The sequence below is a fragment of the Megalops cyprinoides genome, chromosome 16 (genome assembly GCF_013368585.1).
Source record: "Megalops cyprinoides isolate fMegCyp1 chromosome 16, fMegCyp1.pri, whole genome shotgun sequence".
NCBI lineage: Eukaryota > Metazoa > Chordata > Actinopteri > Elopiformes > Megalopidae > Megalops > Megalops cyprinoides.
Genome location: NC_050598.1, coordinates 13,096,441 through 13,120,252, shown reverse-complemented (window position 1 = coordinate 13,120,252; position 23,812 = coordinate 13,096,441). Strand labels below are relative to the sequence as shown.

The 23,812-nt window shown below is 45.4% G+C and overlaps 1 protein-coding gene across 2 annotated transcripts in view; it reads right to left on the bottom strand.

The window, feature by feature from the left end:
* The window catches only part of pdlim7 (PDZ and LIM domain 7), a 48,564-nt gene that overhangs the window by 8,045 nt on the left and 16,707 nt on the right, over nucleotides 1-23,812 (bottom strand). For both annotated transcript variants that reach the window (XM_036547721.1, XM_036547722.1), the window contains exons 3-5: nucleotides 15,544-15,695; nucleotides 9,455-9,485; nucleotides 7,644-7,837 (exon numbers count right to left, since the gene is read on the bottom strand). In XM_036547721.1, the coding sequence (XP_036403614.1) occupies nucleotides 7,644-7,837; nucleotides 9,455-9,485; nucleotides 15,544-15,695 (377 nt within the window). The remainder of the gene's footprint in view (nucleotides 1-7,643; nucleotides 7,838-9,454; nucleotides 9,486-15,543; nucleotides 15,696-23,812) is intronic.

Sequence of the window (23,812 nt, the reverse complement as noted above, 5' to 3'; positions counted from 1 at the left end):
TACTACATCCTATCCTCTTGATCTCCCACTGTCTTTTTTACTTCACACCATGCCACAGTTTCCTTTAGATTCTTATGCTGGACTTTCAGTTCTATGCATGTGGAATCTCAGTGTCCCTTCTTTTTCAGTTCTTCTTGCTGAAAGCTTGCTTTTGCAACTGTACAACTGACAGACCTCCTAAAGATCGACTATTGTGGCACTGACAGTTTTCTTTTTTTTCTTGTGGAAAAGGTCTGCTGCACCTGGAAGGTGTTTAGCAAATTAAGTACGCTGAATTCACACAGGCAGTACGTAGTTTGAAATATGATCTGAATTTCTAACATTTCCCTAGATGGTATATTCAATCGGGAAATTGGGTCTTAAAAGCAACCAAGTTCTACAGCACATGCACAGAGACGGATAGAAATAGATCAGAGAACAAAGCAGGGGTTTTTTTTTCAGATGTTTTATGTATTGATGAAAGCAGGGGAAAAAACATCACAGATCATTTTCCATTTTTTCCCCATTTGGAGGGAGAATCCAAACAGCTCAGAAACATTAAAATGCACAGTTTAGAACACAGAGCAAAAAAGGAGAGATTACACAGGGGCAGCACATTAGAATCAGAGAGACAGAACAGGAAGAAAAAGAAAAAAAACAACACAAACACCTCATCCCTATTGCCCAAGAAGTCCACCAACATTGTGTCTACAGGATAAATATGGACAAACGGCTCTATACAAAGTTGTGGTCTTCAGAACATGCAGTTTTCTCTCCTGTGTTGAAGGTAAGTAGGCTCAGTATGCAAGTATCCACTTTGGCTTGTGATCTAGGCTGCATTTCTTCTCTTTATTTTTTTTTTTTAATTACTTTCCCCTCCCCTCCTCCCCCTTCCTCGGCATCACTCAAGTGCGTTTAACTGCCGTGATAGGTGCTGGTCATGATGGGGGCGTGTCTAGCGGGCCCTTGTCTCGGCCCTGTGCCGTCCTGTGGTGGCGTCGCTCAGGATTTGATATTGAGGGCGCGGGCGGACCTGTCATGGTGCCAGTCCCTCAGCCTGGCATAACGGGGGCTCTGAATTTCACTGAGGAACTTTTCCCTAGCCGGAAGAAAGAGACGAGCAAAAGGGAGAGCGAGAGTGAAAGAGAGAGAAAAGGTCGCTGATGCGAAGTGACAGTTTTGCAAAAAAGACATGAAAATCAAGGAAATATGAACAGGAAAGTTAGCAGTTGTTAACAGAAATTAGACATGCAATGTTGTAGGTACCAATCTCCTAAAATTGATACACTGTACTAAATGTACTTTAGTGCATAAGTACAGTAAATGTGTACTTGCATGTGTAATTCAGCGTATGCAGGTTCATGCACACAGCCTTACAAGATGCATGGGTGTGACCATAGTGTTGGTGAAATCATGGATGTGAGTCACACCAAGGTCACACCCTGCTGATATATTCAGGTGTATATACCAAATAAGTAAAGCTAAGCTCCAACTGTCATTCAGCTCTTCGCTCAATACACACACATTAACAGGCTTTACCTGGACCTCTTCATGGTCTCATCATCTGGGTCCTGCACTGAGAGAGCCAGGTGACACGGGTGTCAGATCAGATATCTGCCATTTTACACACGCACACACGCGCGAGCACACGCGCGCGCGAGCACACACGCGCGCGAGCACACACGCGCGCGAGCACACACGCGCGCGAGCACACACACACGTGCGCACACACACTATATATCTATATAAAATGTCTCAGCACTCCTCACTCTCACACAGACACACACAACCTACTCTTCTCCTAAAAGCTTTGCTGCTGTCAGAAAATGGTATCCTTTGGACCATAACTTAAGTGGAGGTCAAAAACTGAAAAATCAAAGTTGGGCTCTGCGGAGAAGCCCAGATAGCTGGCTGGTGTATCAGAGAAGCCTGGTGAGCTGCTCCCGAGAGCTGCATCTTTGCAGTACATGTGCACATTTAGCACGTCCTTTAGCACATGTCAGGGTGCCAATGGTGAGCGGGTACGCCTTCAGGTCAAGTGCATTAGCCATTATTCATCACTGTGATGTTTCTGAAGGGAGTGGTAGAGCGTGAAAAGGGAATCTGTGTACTGGCATTTACAGTTCGTGAGCAGGAGCTCTGAGTGCACTAGATCTCGCTGCCTTCCTCTCGCTACGCACAAATTCGGTGGCTCGGAGACGTCAGAGAGGCACGGGGCGCACGGCCAAATTGACAGCCTGACCGTGCCCACAGGCCACGGATTAGACTCCTGAAACACTGCGATATGAGGTGAACCAGCAGGGGGCGGTGGAGAGAGAGAGCGCGGGCCAAGCGCCCAGAGAAGCTTCTGGCTGCAGATGGATACATCTGTGCACGAGTGTGGTGTTGCCCAAAAAATATCTTGTTTACAGCGGTGAGGTTCCTAATTCTAAACCTTACACTATTCCCAACATTCAACTTCATCCCAAAGCTTAACCTTTTCTGCTACACTAATATTTATCCTGACACTACAAAGTCAGTATAGGGGGAACACAGCAAGAGGGTCAGCAAATTCTTTGACAGAATGTGTGACACGGGACTGCCTTTTTGGACAGATCTTCCTTTGGCATCTACAGCAAGCACCTACTGAGGACCCTGGCAAGGAGGTCCAAAGTGGCGATAATACTCCAGACCACAGGGGGGTGCTTACTGAAGTCAGTGCCAGTGAGCTGGGCCAGAATGCGGAAGGAGCGGGACTGGGTGGTGCCCGTGCGGGGCTGCCAGTCCTGCGTGTCTTCGATCAGCCTCTTCTTGCTGCGGTCGTTGGGGATGAAGCAGGGGGCCGTGTCTACCCGGAGGCCGTGCCTGGGGCGGGGAGCAAGGCGGGGTGGGAGGAGTCAGGACACTGTGACCTGCGCAAACACCACGCTGACAGACTGCTCGTGCAAAAAGGCACCTGGCAGTGCGCCCGTTATGACGACACTTCAGACCAACGCCATTCCCAGACAACAGTGATGCAACACTGACATGCACACGTCCAGCGCAACAGAAACACTCATGGTTTCAAGCTTCATTCATGGTGCCCGTGGTTTAAAAAATCCATTTACACAGCAGAGTAAAAACTTCACCAGCTGCTAGTCTTAACAAGTCAGGAGCCAACTAACATATTCAAATGTCTCACCTAAAAAATAATCAAAAACTACCTCTTCCCCCATTTAGAGCATGGGTGAGCAGTCTAGACACCTGCTTCTGAATAAGCACTGAATGAACTAATGGCTGAAGAAATGAGGAAAAACAAGTCACCCTTATCTACTACAGCAACAGCTGAGCTTTAAATATGCAAGATCAAACAGTCTTCTTTAAAGTTTTTTTTTTAAATATTCAACTAATACGCAATATTTAAGTTTTTGGAATAAGACATAAAAACACAAAATTCACCATATGCTGTACAGGAGAGATACAGTTTGTGTTTTTGCATGGGGAACGGGATGATGTTTGTGAAATACAAGTGGTCAATTCACCTGTCTTCTAATGAATTTGTTTTTGAATGAAAATGTCGACAGCTGACAAACCAAAGAATCTTAAATCCGGCCTAGGAATTTAGAAGGAACTCCCCTGTGAGTTTCTTCAAAGAGCAGCCAAGCTGGCCAGAGCTTTAAACACCTTGAAACACATTTTTCCCCCCTGTTTGCCAGGAGGCACACTAATCCCCCTGTTAAATCGGCGAAAGCCAGTGTTTGTATGTAATGACACCGAGATTCAGAGGTTTTCCCTTTGCACAAAACCAAAGTGCGAACGTCTCGGTCACGGTCTCTGGTTCCGAGCGAGGGTGAAACGGTTCAGAGAGAGGCCAAGAGCTTAAGGCTGTGGAGCGTGCCATGGCCAGGGGCAACGCTCGCGTCCCCGCCTCGCACCCCGTAACTTCCGCCCGCCGAGGGTCAGGCAAGGCCAAGCAATCAGAATCACAACTGTGAAACTTAAGAAGGGATAAAGCGAAGATACGGGCAGGGGAGGATGAACTCAGCGCTTTACCTCATCAGATTATATATCGGGTTCAGAAGACTTTGGGGCCATTTCTGTGCTGAAAGGGGACTTTTTAAATATAAACCGGGCTGGAAAAAAAACCTGTCTCTGACGATGAGACATTCTTCACAGTAGTCATTTTGTCATCTGGTCACCACAGGGGGGATGAAAATCAAAGCTCTAAGCGGATCCGAAAAGCGCCTTTGTGGGCTGCTAAAAAGCCCTCTGCTTTTCAAGCCTGCGGACACTAGTAGAGTGCCTGTCATACGGTCCTGGCTTGTGGCATGTTACAGACACTCGCCGAGCCAGCACAATGTTGCTGCGACACTGAATTAAGAATGGCTGAACATTAAAGCAACACTGCTGGGCTGATAACTTTTAGCTTGGAAGGAGAGTCTATGGAGGGTACATATGACAAGCTAGAAGTGAACTCAGAGAATCATGCAGGTTTACATAACATTACAGTACATGCATTTAGCAGATGCTCCTATCCAGAGCAACTTCCAGCACAACAGTTTAAGTAAAGATATTGTTTCTGCCAAGTGGGGTACAGCAGCACAGGCACACATGGGCACAGGGGCACAGGGACATACAAGGACACATGCACAGGCCCTTACTTGGCCTCAGGGTATATCTCCTCATAGTAGGTTTCACCCCTGAGGAAGGCACGTCAGATGACAGGAAACAAAAAAAGACAGAGTGGGTGTGGGGTGGGGGGGGGTGTTGGGGCGGGGGGGGGGGAGGAGGAGAAAGACCCAGTCAGAATGGAAGAGCGCAGAGAACATGCAAAACATTTTAAAATCCTGACACTCAGGAGTAAAGAAATTACCCCGTTCAAGTAACGGAACAAGTTTTTATTCAGCAGAGATATTTGGGTCTGTGGAGACATTACACAGCCTTTCATGCAACTGGTTTCACATCAAACTCGTAAGAGCCCGAGTCAGTCTATTTTGAAGGCCATGGATGCAAGGACATAGAACGGAGAAGCTTGCTCTCTCCTAAGTCACAGTAGGCCCCGATATATAAATACATCACTCAGTCAATCAGCGCTGAAGTAAAAGAGAGGGAGAGAGATGCCTCTAGTTCAGCTGGCAGCGCCGAAATAAAAGGATGACACTTTTCATTCTACCCCTGAGGAAATGGCACCCGCAGGAGTGACAGGGCTGGGAGTTCAAATGGAGAAAGGGGATTCATTTAGTCTTTCATTAGCGGGGCTGGGATTTGACTGCTAATAACAAGCAAGCATTGAAGCGTCTGTAATAAAAGCAATAGAAATGACAAGAAAAAGGTTTACTGACTTGTCAAGAGTCTCCAGCTGCAGGAGAAAGGGAGGAGAAGAGAGAGAGATTGAGTTCAGTTTGGATAAACAAAAGAAACTGATGTGTTGAAATGCAAAGTAGCAGAAAAACTGTCAGTACGAAGGTTTATTTTTTTGTGGGGATGCAGGAAAAAAAAACCCCACACACACACATACACACACATGCCATGCTACTAAAGTGCAAATCATGACACATGTGACAAGCTTCAGTGCTTCATCCACCCCGCAGACCCGCGATGTGCCAATCCGGTCTTTAGGCGCACATCTCCAAAATTAGCATCATGACTCGCAGCCTGCACAACGGCATCAGCAGAACGCTTGACATGGGTGGAAATCCTGCAGAAACTTTACTAGGCTTTTTCTCCTGACAGGTGGGAGAGCTTCCTTGGAGCGGTTCCGCTTTGCATTCTCATTACGGTCCCTATAAATGTGGCCATGGCTGCGACCGCACTGCAGGGGAGGCTGAACAAGCACATAATGCCACGCTCTCTCTCTCTCTTGCTCTCTCTCGCTCTCTGAGTCGCTGCAATGGCACAGAACTTTGTAAGAACACTGCACCCTAGCTGTGGAACGATTCCCTGCAACCCCCCCCCCCCCCCCCCCTCGGATTCTCATTAGTCTCACTCTCAACACTAGTGAAGTACTGGACAGACAACATTATCACCGAACGAGAGAACTGACTCCTCCCTAACAGAGGCACATTCTACACCACAGGGCTGTGACTTCACCATTGCATCCCAATACTGACCTGCAGGCCACTGGCTCCACCTCTTTAAACTTTAAACCTAAAACCCACAGGTATTGACTCCATCTCTTTACACCAATACCAAACCACCAAACCACAGGGCTCTAGCTATACCTCTACACACCTATACTGAACCAGAGGGTACTGGCTCCACCCCTCTAAGTTAACACTGGACCACTGTAAATCTTAACTTCTCAGTAGTCCATTCAAGGTGTTCCACTTCTCTAGTTTCTAAAAAGCTGCAAGACCCTGTGTGCTACATTTTGACTTTTAATTACCGGCAGCCTTTTTGTTAAAAAACAACGAGAATAAAAGAATACATTGCTACTTCCAACCAATGATACAGTCATCCTAAACAGCTCAAAGAAAGAGAAATGTCAGCAGGTGCAAAAAAGAAAGAAAAAAAACTGCTACAGAAACAGGTATAGTTGGAATGAAAGCATCTAGAGCTCTAGGCTATGCAAGCAGAATTAGCTCTTGTTACATGAGGCGGTTTCTCCTAGTAAGGTGCTGAGGTAACCCAGCATGCCTGCAGTAAAAGCACATTGGAAACTCAGCACATTTTAGGGGAGGGGTACTTGCGGCTAAAAAAAGCAACAGGCAACATCAAGACCCTGCCAAGCTGTCTTAACCCTTCCCCATCTGCAGCTGAGCTACATTATAGGCCTGTGTCAAACTCTTGAATCTCTTGAAATGAAACCCTTACCCCATGCTTTTAAACATTGCTCTATCTACTTAATTAACATAGGGACATATGATCTTTTTCGTGCCCTTGTAAGTTTTTCAATCTGTGCCTGCACAAGTGTATTACTAATACACAGACAGGCCGAGTCTTCACTGATGGAAAACTGAGAGCTGCAACCCGACAAGTTGTCTGGGGCATTACCATCCTGACAGCATCCGAAATCCAATCCTGACAACAGGAAAATGTTTGCCACAAGTGTCCTGACAAAGACATAATCACAGCTGCTGAGCACACACACACATCCGAGGACTGCTTTTCGCAACCCGAGCCTGGCAACACCCACCCCAGGCCAAAGTGGTCCACAAGCTGATCTGAGACCCAAACATAACGTCCCTCTCAGCAAACACATCTAAGCATCTCCCTGCCCGCCACACACAGACGTGCTGAGTAAAGAGCAAATTACAGCTGTGTGGAGAGAGAACAGACACGGTGCTGCCAAAACTAATTACCGTAGCTACGCTACAGACCAGAGACCAGAGGGTTTCAATGCACTTGCAGGGAAAACGAGCTTCTAATTGACCGATCCACCTTATTCATCGTGGCAGCTGTTAATAAATTCTTCAGAAGCGCAAAAAAAAAAAAAAAACAATTCAGGTTTGCATAATTTGATTTGACCTTACAAGGCACAACGATAACAAAAACCTCCGAACATCATTCAAAACAAGGCAGTGCCTTAAGTTCTCTTAATGAAGGTTTTCCCCTCTGCAGGTAATGCAGAGGTCCTTTCCCATGTCTGTGTATCATTCTACGTCCTTTCTCATACCGACACAGTTGTGTGTTGAACCCAACACCCGCAAACTTTGGCTCCACGTTTCCTCCGCGGATTTAAACGTTGTGTTGCCAGGGTGACCTACCCATTGTGCGGCTGCAGCTCATTGGTTGGCACCCGCGCGCTGAAGTCAGTCTTGGGGGCGTACGCGACGGGTTTGATCACCGGCCCCGTTTTGGCATGGTTGCCGTCGGAGGCGAATGGCCGAGCCATCTTGTTTAGCACCGTGCTGGGGGCGAAGGAGTACTTGGGCTGACTGGAGGCAGGAGCAAGCGCATCCTGAGTGAGTGAGAGGGGGAAGGGGAAACAGAGCACACCGGCAACACCATGCAGTTAAACAAGGGCACACGCCAGGGGTGAGCGGACGATCCCAGATCCACCGATCCAAAGTCCCATTCACATTAAGGTGCTGCAGCTCTTGCATGAAGGAGAAGGTGAAGATGACTAAAAACACTTTTTTTTTTTTTGTTAAAATGAAAGCTGTTCTATCGTTATGTTCCTAAACTTTTTTCAATAACTCATCCAAATCACTTGCAAATGTGTTTTGAAAGTACCAAGCCCCTGGCTAATGCTCTCCCTTGTCAAAATTAATGGCATGAGCTTATTCCACCCACACATCCCTTTCTTCCATGGGTCTGTGTGTGCGCGCGCGTTTGTGTGTGCACCATGTAAATACTTATGAGGGCTGCACACACACCCGTCAGGCTGACAAATATTTGTCTTGGACAGCAGCCAAGACAACTGGCTCCTCCACACACCTGGCACGGGAAACAGAATAAACCTACAGAGCAGCTGGATGGGCATTCCATGTCTGACTGCAGACCAGGTATTCAAAGTGCTTGCTTCACCACACACTGTCCTGGAGATCCGTCTGCCATGAGTATAGCACTACCACCGACAGTGTCCATTAGGTGGCAGCCTTTCACACTTTTAATACTACTCCAGTCAGTCATGTTTTGACAACAGGCCTTAACTTTAAATGTGAGAGCTTCACACACCACAAAAATTTATTCAGCCAAATTTATGCCAGACTTTTCATGAAATCCAATCAATCAGATTCAACATTGTTTTTAATGTCTGTCTAAATTACTGACATCCTATCAAAATAGAAGAAAATTACAGAATTCTGTATGAGTAATTATATGTTTGCATACAGTAAGCAATACATACGATTATTACAACCTCATAAATCTTTTGAAGGGCTAGCGTAGCTGTCATATTCACATATTCCTGTATGCCAGTGGCTTTGCCATCATGTGCCATGAATAGTAACATCTTGTCAGGAAACATAGGTAAAATGAAGAGGGACATAGCTGCATCATATGTTAAGGTGGAGCAGTGGATTCTGGGATCATGCGCACCACTCAAAACATTCCCCTGTTTATGCAGACCCTTTGGGACACATCCGTCACAGGAATCACATAGCAGAGAGTTTGATGAGGGTGCCACTTGCAGAAATATTCCAGTCAGCAGTCACCGATCACTGAGCAAAGGACCAAGCACCTGACTGGACAGCAGCCTGGCCACTGCTGGAGGCAGTATAGTTAGCGTGTGATAAGGATTTCCTAATCACCCTTCAACCTTCAATCTGAAGTTGCAGTTCCCCATAGATAATGTCAACATAATTCACTCTCCCTTATCTATTAGCGATTCCGGAATGCCTCCAGATAAGAATTTTAAATCTTCCAGGTTTGTACATGATGTCATCTTTTCAAATTGCGCATGTAATTTATGACGCATCATGTAGTTTGGAAAAAAAAAACTGGACCTCATTTTAGGCCAGATGATTTGGGTATACTGTACAAGAATCTGAAGAATATGATCCAGGTTGGAAAATGGTTGCCACCCTCTGCTCTGTGTTTCTGCAGGGACGAGGGCTGAGCCTCACACACTTACCTTCGGCTCAGAGCCCGCTGGATGGAAGGCTCTGGAAGAGAAAAGATAGTACACAATGAGCAACATCACCAGCAGGGATCCTGGGAAACAGAGCCTGCTGCCTTCTGTTTTTGACAGAGCACAATGTCAACTTCGTTTTTAAAATTTTTTCCTCAAAAAAAGAATGTTAAACACAGCATTCAACAATTTGTACACTTTCATTATGTGCCATGACCATTGACCTCTTGAGGCGAATGCGCAATATCTTGAGTATGTGTGAGCCTTGATACAGAAATAAAATAATGAACCCATGAAAATTCTTTTGCTGTTGAATTGCATTGCCTTTATCACATCAACATCAACCCTATGATGCCGAATGAAAAACACACCTTTTTAGCATCCACAGAAATGGCAGTAACCAGAGCCCCGGGCTCTGGTTTTTTTTTTTTTTTTTTTTTGAGTCAAACCTCAGCTGACACACGACATCGACGGCACTCGGCAGCGGCGACTCGTGCTTGTTACGTGCGGGGCCCGCTTTATTCCTCCCGTGCACCAGGAGGCGTGTGCACACGGGATCACGTGGCACACTCCTCCGCGTGGCACGGAACCGTCACAAACACACACGTGTTGTGGATGATGTGCTTTTCTAAAATAAAGCAGGGGGCGGGGGGGGACCAAGGGGGACACGTTTATAACGCGCATAAATCACAGGAAAGGAACTGGGCGCAGTGCTGGGACTACTGTCATTACAGCAGGGGGAGGGGAGGAAATGCAGGGAGAATAATGACACTCCACCAGCAAGCGGATCCACACCATCCTTCAGCCAGTCCTTTATATATAGGACTGCCATTGCGCAAACAGCAGTCCTTTTGCAACCCGATGCTGACCGATCAGTATGTTCGGCACTGTTTGCAAATAGCAGAGCACATGACTGATATTAGCGCTGGCACTCCCAGCAAGAGCTTACCTTCAGCCTCTGAAGCATTCAAACAGGCATAAAAGACTGGGTTTCCGTGTATGCCTGACACATAAGGTACAATCGTACAGAAAACTGAACATTTTCACTTTTATCTCAGATAAAAACTGCCTGTTAAAACTTGCTTTCCATTCACACCCTAGTACAAGAAGAACTCAGAGAAATGCAATTTATAGTAATACAGTCTACACCTCAGGAGTGAACTTTACCTCACCTTACAGGCACAATGGCTACATATACACTGAGGACAATAAGAATGTTTAATGACAAAAGATGCAAAAGATTACACCAACCATCTCAAGCACTCTTAAACACTCAAGTCAAGTGTTTTCAGACCGGCGGAAAGTCAGCATAACCTTTTCAATCAAACTGTATTCATTATGGTGCATTTTTACAAAGGAAATTGTCACAAAGCACCCAGAACAGAGAATGGGGGATTTGCTAGAGGCAATCGAAAAACCAGAAAACTCAAGGCCAGTTCTGAAAAAGGCCAGAAAATGAGTCCCTTACCACAGGAAATAGCATTTTCCTTTATGCATCTTTACCTTTTCAAATAAAAAGATTTTTTTCTGAGGTAGCTTCAACATTATAATATTCCTTAGTAATGGTCATGGGGTGGCAGTGTGGTGCAGTGGGTAGAAGGCTGCAGGTTAATAACCTGGGTGAGAAGCTACAGTTTTACCCATGAACAAATCACTGCAGAGAGGCTTTCAAGATGAAAACACGCGTCTAGTGTGCAGGAAATGTCCATTTTGGTCAGGAGGATATCGGCCACCGGACTGAGCTTTATACTCAATTGATGAGGAGGTCATTACTACAATTTCCTTAGCACAAACTCTTATTCTGGGCGAGTTCACAAAATGCAAGATGTAGGAAATAAATCTGTGTCATGGGTGTTTCCAACCGCATTACTATATTCTTATATTGACTTATACTGTCCACACAAAGAGCCAATTTGGGTTATTCACCTTGCTGAAGTACGCGAATGTAACCCACCTGAGAATGTAATCTGAGGCTGTATGGATAATAACTCAGTCCCTTGACCACTACGCTAGAAAAAAGAACACAGCAGGTGCAGGATCCAGTATGAGAGGGACACAAAGTTTAATAACAAACACTGCAGACAGGCCTGTACCTCGCAGTGCCTTGGTGCTCTCCAAAGATGCGGGTAAAAATAGCACCACACCATTGTAGTCAGGGCTGAAAGTAAAGGAGAGGTACAGGAGAAGAGTGGGAGGTATGCAGCCAATGCTGATGTCAGGAGGTGAACTTTACCCTGGCCACGCTTTACATGGGCGTGAGACGGTATTTGGTCTACAACGAAACCAGGGAAGGGCGTGTACGCAGGCTTGCCTGCCCACAAGTGACAACGCAGTTCGGTTCTCATTACATTCGACATATGCTGAAATCGGACACAATCAAAACAGACGGTCTGGTATACCATCATTCGCTGTGGTGGTGACCTCATTTCTTGGGCAGGGGCTAAACAGAAGAACCCAAGCTAAATCAAAAACAGTCCTCCATTTTACATGCTGCTCTGCAACTGCTCTTAAAGGTCTTAGACAGCAATTTAGTGGGAAATCATAGGTGCAGAGCCATTTGTCAATGAGACGATAACTATATGAACACAATGCACAATGCATTTCTCCCAGTGAAAACCCTGGGAAAACCGTGGAGTGTGTTCCTGATAATGAACTTGCTTTCTCGGTTTTCCTCTGTATCCTTGAAGAAAAAAAAAAAAAAAAAGTTCAAGGGTATAAGCAGTCATAAACCACTTTGCTCCAAACGTGTGAAAACTACAAAGGGAAAGTACTGTGGTGGGCAGAAAGTTAACCGATAGCATTTATACCCACACTGCTGTTTACTCTGCATGTAATACATATTAGTGATAACAGCAAGACACAGCAGAGCTGACCTCTAGCACCGCACAGTAAAGAAGCTCCCATTTCAGCAAACAGGCCTCACCCTGGCTTTCCTCTCTGGACTCTTAGACTCTTACAGAATCAGTATGGGGGGGGGGGGGGGGAGGGAGAAAATCAACATCCTGCCAAAAAACATCCCGTTCCATCTTTGACACACAATAGCTCCAGCAACAGCCAATTTAAACAAGAGTTGTGACTGCGCGCCAATCACAGGCACCGCTGGAAAGAGGGTGATGCTTTTTGGGTGAGGACAGAGGAGTGAAGGTGACACAGGCTGAGGAGAGATCATGGACAGCAATAAAAAAAAAGAAAAAATGAAAAGTTTAAAAGGTTCTTGCTGCTCAAAAATTTCCAAACTTCCACAGCTCTCGCGGGAGAAATGTCAGCATTTCGCAAACCCGTGAGGAAACGACCTCTGACACAACAGCATTACCGGCGTTAAACCAACACCAAGCTTGGCACAGAGACGTCAGTTCAAATCAGCCTACGCTGCCAAATCAAGCTGCACATTTTCACGCTTTGACCATAACATGACCACAGCAGCAGTGGCTAAGGAAAGACCATCTGGAGCAAAAGTATGTGACCAAAAAGAAGGAAACGCCCTGTCCTCAGAACCCCCCTGCATTTGACTGTAGCATTAAAAACCCATCACATACACATTGCTTGCATGAGGTGCATGTGTGTGTGTTTGCGTGTGCACGTGTGCGCGCGTGTGCATGTACAGACAGTGCAGGGTATACGTGCGCAGCATGCCTGCAGGTTTAGTTTTTTTTTTTTTTTTTTTTTTAAGTGCGCACTACAAGACGTCATGTTCCTGAATCAAAATAACCTCCCACGCCTGTAAATCTCCCCTGATGCACACCCCCCTGAATGACTTTACAATCTGCCATGATCTTCACTCCGATATTGACCTTCTGAGTATCCCAGAGCTGGTCCAGACTACCACTCAAACACGCCGCTCCCCGAGGCTCAGCTCCCTTTGGGCACACCACTTTGGAAACTGAACTGACCCTTCTGCTTCACCCCAGCCATTCAGTTACAAAAAAAAAAAAAAAAAAAAAAGATAAAATAAATGACCTTGATTGCCCACAGTTTGGAGTTGATGTTGAGGGATGGACTCTCAAAGTTCTGTACCTCAGCCACTTAAGCTTCATTCTTTGCAAGCTTTTGATTTAGCTGTTCTGTCCAGCACTCGACTTAATTACAGCTGAAAGTCAAAATCATTTTTCTCAAGACTACTAAAAGTGGGGGGAAAAACACGGAGCTGGTGGAGCTCCAAGCCTCGCACGTCATCCTTCTTTGTGATGTCACCTCTAAAATGGAAAGGGAGGACTGGAGGGAGGCGAACCCACTCGGGGAGTGAGGCTTCTGGTTGCGGTTTAGGAACGTCTGGAAGTCAGCGGGAGCGCCGTTACATGTATCCGCCCGTAATGCGGGCGACCCTCACGCGCCTCATCTTTTACGGGAACGTTTTACACTCATCCTCTCCATGACCTCACCCTTTTCCTCTCAGCACCCAATAAACATTCCTCAGCTCTGGCCCACCGTTGAGCAGAGATCCAAACTCTTATCGGCACGCCATCCACACCTTTTCCTCATTGTATTGGCAGAGCGACGCCGGTGTTTCCCGCGCTACTCCACACATGGCAACACCGCTGGCTTTACCGGGCTCACGCGGGGCCCCGCTCTGACACTCGACACCCGCGATGACATCCTGGCAGTGTCCATTTCAGCTCGCTTCAGAAAAAATGTGCTGGGCAGGCGAAAAGAGGCTAAAAGAAGGGATATGGAACCAGTACAGAGGAGGGATGACTAAAGAATGGGGGAGAAGCATACTTAAGACTTTCCAGGTAAGAGGCCTCCAAATACTATCATTTAAAGATCATAGTATTTTTAGTCAAATACCAATTACAGCTGTAATTACAGGGTTAAACTGTAATTCTAGCTATTGATTACAGCTGTATTTGAACCACTTGACAACTATGTTCAATTTCAAATTCACCCAATATGCATGGGAATTCGAGCAAGCCGCTCACTTGAGCCTAGTCAGTCAACAAATATTAGCAAGCAAAGGAGAACTGCCATCCCAGACGAGTACGTACGCTTTTGGCTCAGGGACAGCCACGAAGAGATGACAGATTTCTCAGACCGTGGAGCTGGCCTGCTCACACAGCCCAGAAGAGGGCCAGTCACCAAAGGGAGACGGGTCCAGACGCGACAGTCCCAACCGCTCCTTCCTTTCACTAGGAGTCTTTTTTTCATGCCCTCAGAACTGACAGCCACAAACAGTCTGGTCTGAGAGTTTGCTGCTTGACTGAGAGCCGAGACAGATCCCTGGTTCTAAAGCTGCAGAATGGCTGGCTTTTTAAGGGCCATGCACGCATCCATCAGTTCATTGGGCATTCCTTGTGCCAGCCGGCTACAGAGTGAGCGAGCTGCAAGTTTGTGCTTGCACAAAGCAACTGTATGACACAATGTAACAGTTAACGTAAACTGACCATCTCACAAAATGCTTGAGCAAACATAGTATCACCTTCTTATCACAACTGTTACTAATGTAAATTATAGTTTAGGAGAGGTAAAGTTCCTGACCAGTGTATATTAATAGATCTGAGGAACAGGACAGTATGAATTTTCCTTTGACAACTATCTTCTAGCTTGCTGCATTTAAGCCCGACAGGCCTTGGAGCAAGTAGGTAGCTAAAGCTATACAGCTGACTAGTTAGGACATCTCAAATGAAATGAGTGCCCCAAGTTTTCACATTCAGCTCATCTTTGAGCTTGCCGAACAGGAAAAATAACTTGCACCCCCACATGACACAGATGTCTAAAGAAGAATCATTAAGAAAAGAATGTGCCTGAAATGGCATTGCACATGTAGACACCTGCCCAAATCATATGAAATCAGATTCCAGCTAAAGATGAAGCATGGGGGCAAGGAGGAGGGGCTGCAGCAGAAGCAGGCCACGCCCCATTCATGGATGAGTGACAGTTTGTGTCATTATGTTCCTCAGACAGTGGAATGACATGTGAGGCCAGCAGGCAGTGATGAGGTGCACTGCAGAGAGGTGTGTATGGCTGCTTGATGCCTGTCAATCTAAATTCAAGCGTGTGTTTCTGTGACCCAAATTACCATGTGGAGTGATGAGGCACTGCACCCGCTGGTGAGGGGCTGTATCAGCTGACAATGATTGACAGGAGAGGAGGCATACCTGCTGAGAGTGAGAGTCAGGGAGTCTGTTGCTGCACGAATCTTGTTCTGCGCTTCCACGTGGGTCATGTCCTCCGCGTTGGAGTCGCTGATGGACACCACCCAGTCCCCGACACCTACGCCCGCCTGGGCGGCCTTCCCACCCGGGGTCAGCTGTGAGAACAAAAGAGGGTGAGGCTGTCAGAATCCACCCAGTCAGGACTTCCAGACTTCCCCTGCAGCCTGAATCATGTTGCCACAACCACTGCCAACCCAGACATATATTTCAGATTGCATGACTCTTCCTGAAACCCCTTTTAACTCTTTCATAGGCAATCAGCTGGCCTCCTGTCTCCCCTCCCAGTTTCTCTCTGCCCTGGTGAACCACACCTGCTCCTCTCCCCAACAGCAACAGACAGGCCGCTCCACTGCCCTTTGAAGCCATTTTCTACTGTGCAACTCCTGGCTGCCAAGACGTTCTCACAACACTGCAGCAATGTTGAGAGAACACTGCAACCCCTTCTCATTTAGAGAGCTGGTTTTTGGGGGGAGCTTCTAGGGTGATTTTACAATGATTGAGCCTTCTATTTATAAAGAAGTACACCACACACAGCCCTTGACCTCTGACCTCCCACACAGCCAGTGGTGGCCGCCACTTCCCAAGCAGAAGGCTGATGTTAACAGCCTGCCCACCAGCAGCCAAGGCAGTAGATGTGTGTGAGTGAGGCAGGCGCTCTGCTGCTTGCTGCTGATCCACTGACTGCAGACTGACCTCCGCACGCAAACAGAGAAGAGGAGATTAGAAAGAAAACAAACGGGCAAAAAGGAAGACAAAAGGTTATGCATTTCCCACAGTCTGCTGAAGTCTTCAATGGACCGCAAGACTCCGGCTTCCTTAGTCTGTCAGACTCAGGCCTAAGCCATGAGGAAGTTTCAGGAATCAGCTCAGTGCTCTCAGACAATCACCTTCCATTTGAAAGGGGGAATACAGTACTGCCTTCCAGACACTAAATGCTGCAAGGTGGGATGAATAAGATATTTAAATCTTGGAATGTCTGGGTAACAAATACTTTTCCCTTACATGTAATGCAGCGCACGCATAATGTAAAATCAGATCCAGACACAACATCCTAAAAGAACACAAGGTATTTCCCACACATTCACTTCCACATTTTGGTCCATATTCCAAACCTTGCCCAAAAACGATGACCTGAAACCTCTGGCCTTTTCTTCACTACATAGAGGAGGTGCCAAAACATGTTCAGCTCGTTCTAGGCACATTACCAAAACGTACAGCTTGTGATGGCCTCAGAGAAGCAGAGCACAACGTGTACACATCAAATAACTGAGGGCATGTAGGCATTCACCCAATGCTGATGTCAGGCAGATGACAGCATGAGGGATTACCAGGTAGTTAATGGTGGGAGAAGTGAGGTTTTATGAACTACAAACTGAGCAGACATATGGCCCTCAGAGACTGACTGATCTGAACCAAATCAGTATTTTTTCAATAAATACAGTGATTGACTAAGCAAAAACTAAACCTTAGAGTTCATGAAACCTTGTTTTCCTGTCACAATAGGTGGTGTCCTACATTAACATAAGACATGCAGCAATAACATAACATGCAGTGATGTCACTGCAACTTTACAGAAATTATGCTATACAGTGGACATGGTCAACTGGCATCATTGACACAAGGCAAACTGAATACGGATTCAGCAGTGCTTCTGACCAATCTATAAACTACAGTTCCTCTCACTATGATGTACTTTCAGAAGTGGACACCTTTGACAGGAATATCGTCAGACAGTGTGGTGCAGCAGTTAAAGAGCCTGTAACTAAAGTCATGCGGGAGCACCGAAACAATGCACCCCTCTGATACACTCGCAAGCAGCCAATGGCTATTCCCTTACACAAAAAGTCACACTATGTAACGCAGTTACATGTAACGCAGAAGAGGATCAACACTACTCATTATTACATTAACTTATTGCCATTTTGCAGACGCTCTTATCCAGAGCAACTTATATAGGTTACAATTTTTACATGTTGTCCATTTATACAGCTAAGTATTTACAGAGGCGATTGTGAGTTCCTAGCTCAAGGGTACAGCAGCAGTGCCTCAGCAGGAAATCAAACAGGTGTCACGAACAATTCTTCCCAGCGTATAATTTTTCCCGGACATTTCTGGTTCTGTCGCTCGGCTGTACATTAAAATGTCTAAGAATTCCAAATAACCAATCACTGCTGACCTGCAACCAGTAGTATCCAATTACGTGACAGAGTGCCATCACTACGGTTGAGTATGCGCTCTGACTGCCATACTAACGAGCCTGGCTCTTTGGCGTTGCGGTCAAGCTGCAGGTTTGGCACCCCGTTGAGTGTTGTCCAATCAGAAAACTTTCCGTGAGGAATTGCCATTTCCTATACAATGCATTGTATGTGATACTTGCTAGAGGCCCATTAAATCTACCAAGCGATCTATAGTTACATAGAAAGCTAACTAAAGCTAAATTTTGTAATTACCCGCGGATGAGGTCAACAGATAGTGACGGTATGAACGGTCATGTACAAAGCTGGCTAACTGGCTTAAAATACACTAGCCAACTAGCCAGCTAACGTTGGCTAGCCAGCTACAAAGTCAACAATTTTATTAACATTTTATTATAACCTGGGCCATGGTGCTCAGCCAGTGCTCAAGGCAAAAAACTAGGCACTTGTGAGCCCCGTGTATGACCATGACCTTCGAAGGATCACCAATGATTTGAAAAGGTTAGCTCATGCTCTTTTTTCCCCTTTTTCTATACTGAATCATTACAGGTGAAAATAAATTTGAGGGGCACAATACATAATAGCAACCAACAAAAAGCAGCTCTCTTGGCTTTTGACGGCACACGCTCATGGGACCTTGCAGCAGGCGTCTCATCAATACAGCTGCAGTGTGGTATTGAACATACTGCTGCTGGTAATCAACAACAGTATTACTTCACTTTAAAAGATTTCTTCAGATGTGGAGAGACACTCCAAGCAAGCACATTCCCATGGTATGAATATAATGATTTCAAATCTAAACCCTTCACGCAGCACCAGACTATTTGGAGGGTCATATCTTGACCGCCAGAGAATTAAATCTTTGTGCTGATCTGAACTTGAGAAGTCCATTTTCCATCCCCTCAAAAACCCCGAGCACACAGCCAGTCATGTAAGTTCATCCCTGGGATTACACATCGATTCGGTCTGATGCAAAAAAATCTCGCTTCCGTGGCCAAATTTCTTCCATCTTGCATTTCGTTGGTTGTATCCTTGACTGAGCCAAAAAGCAGAGGAAACCAGGATGCATATGCTGCTACATCAGAAACCCTTTTAAGTTTATTCATTTAAATGTATTCATTGAATTACATATTTAATTTGTATCTGTCAAGTTAAATAAAGTCCTCCTTCTCCTTTCTTCTCCACTACCAATAAATGCAAACAGTCATTGAAAAAAGAATCAGCTGGAAAAGGACCCAATCAGATAAGACTCTCAGGAGAGCACTGCTAACATCAGTACCAGTAGTATGGCAGAATATGGGGGAGGTGGCTGGAAAGAACAGAAGAACCCAAAAAAAGAAAGAATGGGGCCTCAATCAGAACTCTGAACCCTGACCCCTGTTCTCTGTGGCCCACCTGCCTTTTTGATGAGCTTTGGGCCACCCAGAGGGGCAGTGGTGAGGCGCTGTGGCTTTAGCAGGCTGCCTCTGCCTCATTAGCTCACCAGACGGGGTCAGGGGAGCTGAGCTGACCTGCGAGGACTCAGCCAAAGCTCCGCTTAATTAGCAGACTCGCTCCTCGGAGTCTCCTCGCTCAACCCCCTGCCTCCGCGCCAGAAGATGAGCTCGCTAACGCTGGGCCTCAGGGCGGGAGATCCTGGAAAGGATGAAGCCGGATGGCCACAGAATGCCAAGACCAAGACTGCTGCGTTAAAGGCACTGCACTGTTTTAGCAAACAGGCCCGGATCACAAGCATGTCAAACCCTAGAAAACACCTCCCACACAACAATTTGAGGTTGAACGAATTCACCAAAACCCGCTCATTAGACTGCATTTGAGGAGGAGTAGAGAGCATTCTTCCCATCCACAGAGTTTCAGTCTAGTTTAAGCCTTTGTGAGCTTTCTCGGAGCCCTTTTCCAGGTCAATGTTCAGAAAGCCATAGTTACAGTTGGGTTTTGAAATGGCTTTTCCTCTTCTTCTGACATGTTGAAATTGGCATTCTAGAGAACAGACCTCCCCTTCCGATGACAGCGGCTGCACTGTGTCAAGACCAGCGAAAAGCCCGCTTATCTTTTCCCTGCACAAGCGTCCCTTTACTATTAATCACTGGGGCTTGTTCACATAATGTTATTTTGTATCCTGTTTCTACAGCTTTTCTGAGGAATAAAAGGGTTGTTAGACGGTGCAGCTGGCATTTTGTGTGGTCGGGTCAACTCAGATTAGACCCAACTGCAAATTGGTGGCAGTGTTTGAATGCTTTCGCGTTTTGAACTGCAATTACTATGAAGGCTAAAACGGGGAGGAGGAGAATGACGTCAACTTGAAAACAAAGACTCGTGGCCTCTTCTAAATATGGATCACAGAAAGACAAAATGTAATATACAGAATATGTAATGTACATGTAATATTATATATTTCCCTAATTTATTCTCATGTGGTCCCATCTCCTCCCGGACTGACTTTATCCTATTTTAGACAGTTCCACCCACTCGCTGTATAATTCATGTTCTCAGAGGTAAAATGAAGACCTACCCAGCCTTCCCACAGTTCTATTTAAAGATTTAAAGCCCCACCAACCATTTTCCAAACATTTACATTACACAAAGCGCACAGAATGGCCTTAAACAAAGGCCACCAAAACACACTGCTGACATGAACTACAACTTTAAGACTGCTTTAATACTGGCTTGGAACCCTGGATTTTTCCTGGGTTTTTCCTGTGGTATACATGGGACTTCCCGAGTTACCAGAACCCAGAACACTACCTTGCTCCAGAGCAGGGTCCAACCTAGTAAATTCCCAGATCTGCTTCAGCATAAAAGGTGATACCATATGGCAAAACCCTTGCGTTCTTTCACACACTGAACCCACATCAGCAAAGCTATCATCTTGTGTACGTATTGTCACCAACTTCAAGTTCTGATTCCCATCTCAGAACCTCTCATAAACTTGAATGCCAAGTAGTGAATTCAATTTAGCACCATAACTGACGCTGAGAGTAATTTATTTTTATAAAGAATAAAAAACAAAGACATGTGAACAGTGACTACTGAAAAACATTTAGGCTACTGCATTTTTCCGTATGTCACTGCTATGCTACATTTCACCACAATGCTGTATCCTAAAGGCAACTGTCATAATAATTCAACATTCCATAAACCCTGAGAGTGAGCAATTTTAATCTACAAAGGAATCTAGCAATCAATCCAGCAAAGCAAGACAGCTTGCAAGCTCACACATATTTTGCTAAAATGGATAACTCTGTCATCAAGGACAGAAAAAATATGATGAGAAAATAAATGGAGGGGGAACATCACTAAATGCAACCTTCAACTATAAGTGCACCAAAAAAGAGTAAAAAACAATCACATATGAGTCCTTCCCAAATTAAACTTAACTGAAGCCCGTTGGTAAAATGACCTCAAATGTCTTCAGACATTCTGCTTATTTGTCTGTGAACTGTCTAACTTGAGAGAAGAAAGAAGCTCAGCTGAGCAGCAGTATCCTTTCTGATCATTTTGCATATTTTCACTGGCAAACCTGGATTTGGGGTGGCCCTGTGTAAATGAGGAGACCCAAAGAAATTAGGGCTTCTATGTAAATGGCTTAGGTTCCATTAAGTTACAGATGGCTACATGCAAAGATGGTACAACAGAATTCTGTAGCAATACCCCTTTTCCACTCAAGAGATGGCACAAGGCCTAGCTCAGGGTCAGCGTGTTGAAAGCAGGCTGCCATTGTTGATCACTGCAGTTATTTCCCTTTCAAACAGAAAAACTGAAAAGTAAAAAAAAAAAAAAAAAAAAAAAAAAGTTGAGCTACTGTTACCACCAAGCACAACTTCTTCCTTCTTTGTTGGAGGACTTTGCAGGTCTGCACCATCTCTAACCATGATCCACAGCAAAATGCATATGATGTGCAGTATGAGACTTCGGTGGCAGTGGGCAATGCCTCCAGCTTTTCCAGTCTGCTCCCAGTTTAGGTGGAACACTTTCCTACCTAATGTTAAAGTGCCCATCGCATTGATTTGGTAAGCAAAGGGTTTAAAACTAGATGCAGGTGTTCAAAATCCTGTTTAATAGCTAGATTTTTGTAACGTTCATGCATATATTTTAGTTATGTAATTATATCTATGTGTAGTTAGTGTAAACACGGTCATACTAACTGTCACCAAGTTACAACATAAGAGCAGACAAGTCATCACAAATACCAACTTATTTTTCTGCTTATAGTACTGGTTGAGTTTCCGCCATCTTCTTAAAGAAATGTTATGCCTTGTAACCTCCCTTGATTGGCTGAGCCTGGGGGTGGGCGGAATCTGCCCTGTGAAATGCAAGGGATGCAGGAACAGCCACCAGCTTTTTGCTTGTGGATCTAGTTCCCCCTGGCTGAGATTTAGAAAATGGAAAACAGGCTATAAAAACATTGCATTCTGCGCCACTCAAAGAATGAGACTGTATCTATCCAAAAAAATGACATTTTCCATGTCAAAATCAGTCAGACACATTTTGTACTGTATTTTGTATTGTAAGTTAGATTCTGCACCCACCCCCCCACCCCCCAATATTTTCGAACATGCAATTTTGTAACAGACACAGTCACATATAATGCATGACATATACGTTGTTTTTCCCATTTAAAAAACTTTTCTTGAGGAAGCACAGAGGAAGGCCGAGTAAGTGAGGGGAGAAGCGCAAATGAAAGACAGCGGGAGGCGGAGTGAGAGAGTAGAGGAGGTGGCAGGTCTTTTTGGGCAGGTCATTTCAGGGAGGGGTCGCGGTGATGGACACTGCCACCTGTGTTGGCCCCTGGCTCGTGTTGCACTCACAGCTGTTGCATCTCTTGGGTCGGTGGCACCGCAGTGCTGAGGTCAGGGCTTTGCGGGGATCGAAATATCTTCCCGTGTGCAGTTTGTCAATAAATAAGGCTGACAGTGGAAAGGGCGCTCCTTCACACATTACACCAAGAGGCCAGAATGCAGGCAGGGGGCTGCCACATTCATCAAGGATCATAAGAAAACAATAATTATTGATTTATATGCTACACACCCATCCACAGCAACTAACAAGGCTATCAAGGCAAGATACATGAAATGCATATCACAGCAACAACAACAACAACAGCACACAGTAACAGTGACTAGGCATAAAGCTAAAAGATGGCGCTAAATATAAGCAAACATATTTGTCTACAGTTGCATAATTGCCTACAATTTCCCATGAAAGCGACATACCAACATCCCAGTGACTAGCATTGAGCATTGCGATGATGGAATGTTACCCTGCATCATATTAACACAGCTAATGCCAAACAATGATCTGTAAGACCATTACGCAATGTATCAGATGTCACACAGGGGTTGCAGCGATCACATACAAGGTTCCCGTGTTTAGGCTAAAACTGGAAACAAGGTGAAGTGTGAACAGTTGTGTTTTAAGTCAGTATCTCAAGCAATTAATTCAACTGATTCTACCAATGGCAGTGATCACACGGAGCACTACACAACACTCAAGATGCTTCCCTCTCACCGTTTCCACATCAAGAGTATAATATCAATGCTTTCACAATCCTTTATCAACTTCCTTCACACTGCATATTAACTAAACCAACAGTGCTACAACAAAACCCTAGATAACATCGTCTTCCTTTTGCTTTTGCGCAAATTTTGACCCTGCTATGAATGCTGGTAAATATGTCACAGCTAGAAAGAGAGAATATTACAAGCAGAGGAGCTGCCATGCAGATGAAGAAAACTGGAGCATTGATTGTGAACACTAAATTTGCTGAAGTTCATCTAGCTACTTGGTGGAGATAAAGAAAGAAAGAGGCGCCAATGAGGGAGGCAGAACAAGGTCACCTCATCCAATTTCTTCATACTGTCCCATACGTATATAAGCCTCAAAACCAGCAGTGTGAACAGACCGAGGAAGTAGCCTGACAGAGGTGAGGAAGAAAGAGGACGTGAAAAGCAGAATTCAGTACAGACTGAAGAGGATGTAAAGCAGTGGAAAGAAGACCAACATACAGCCCTGTGGTA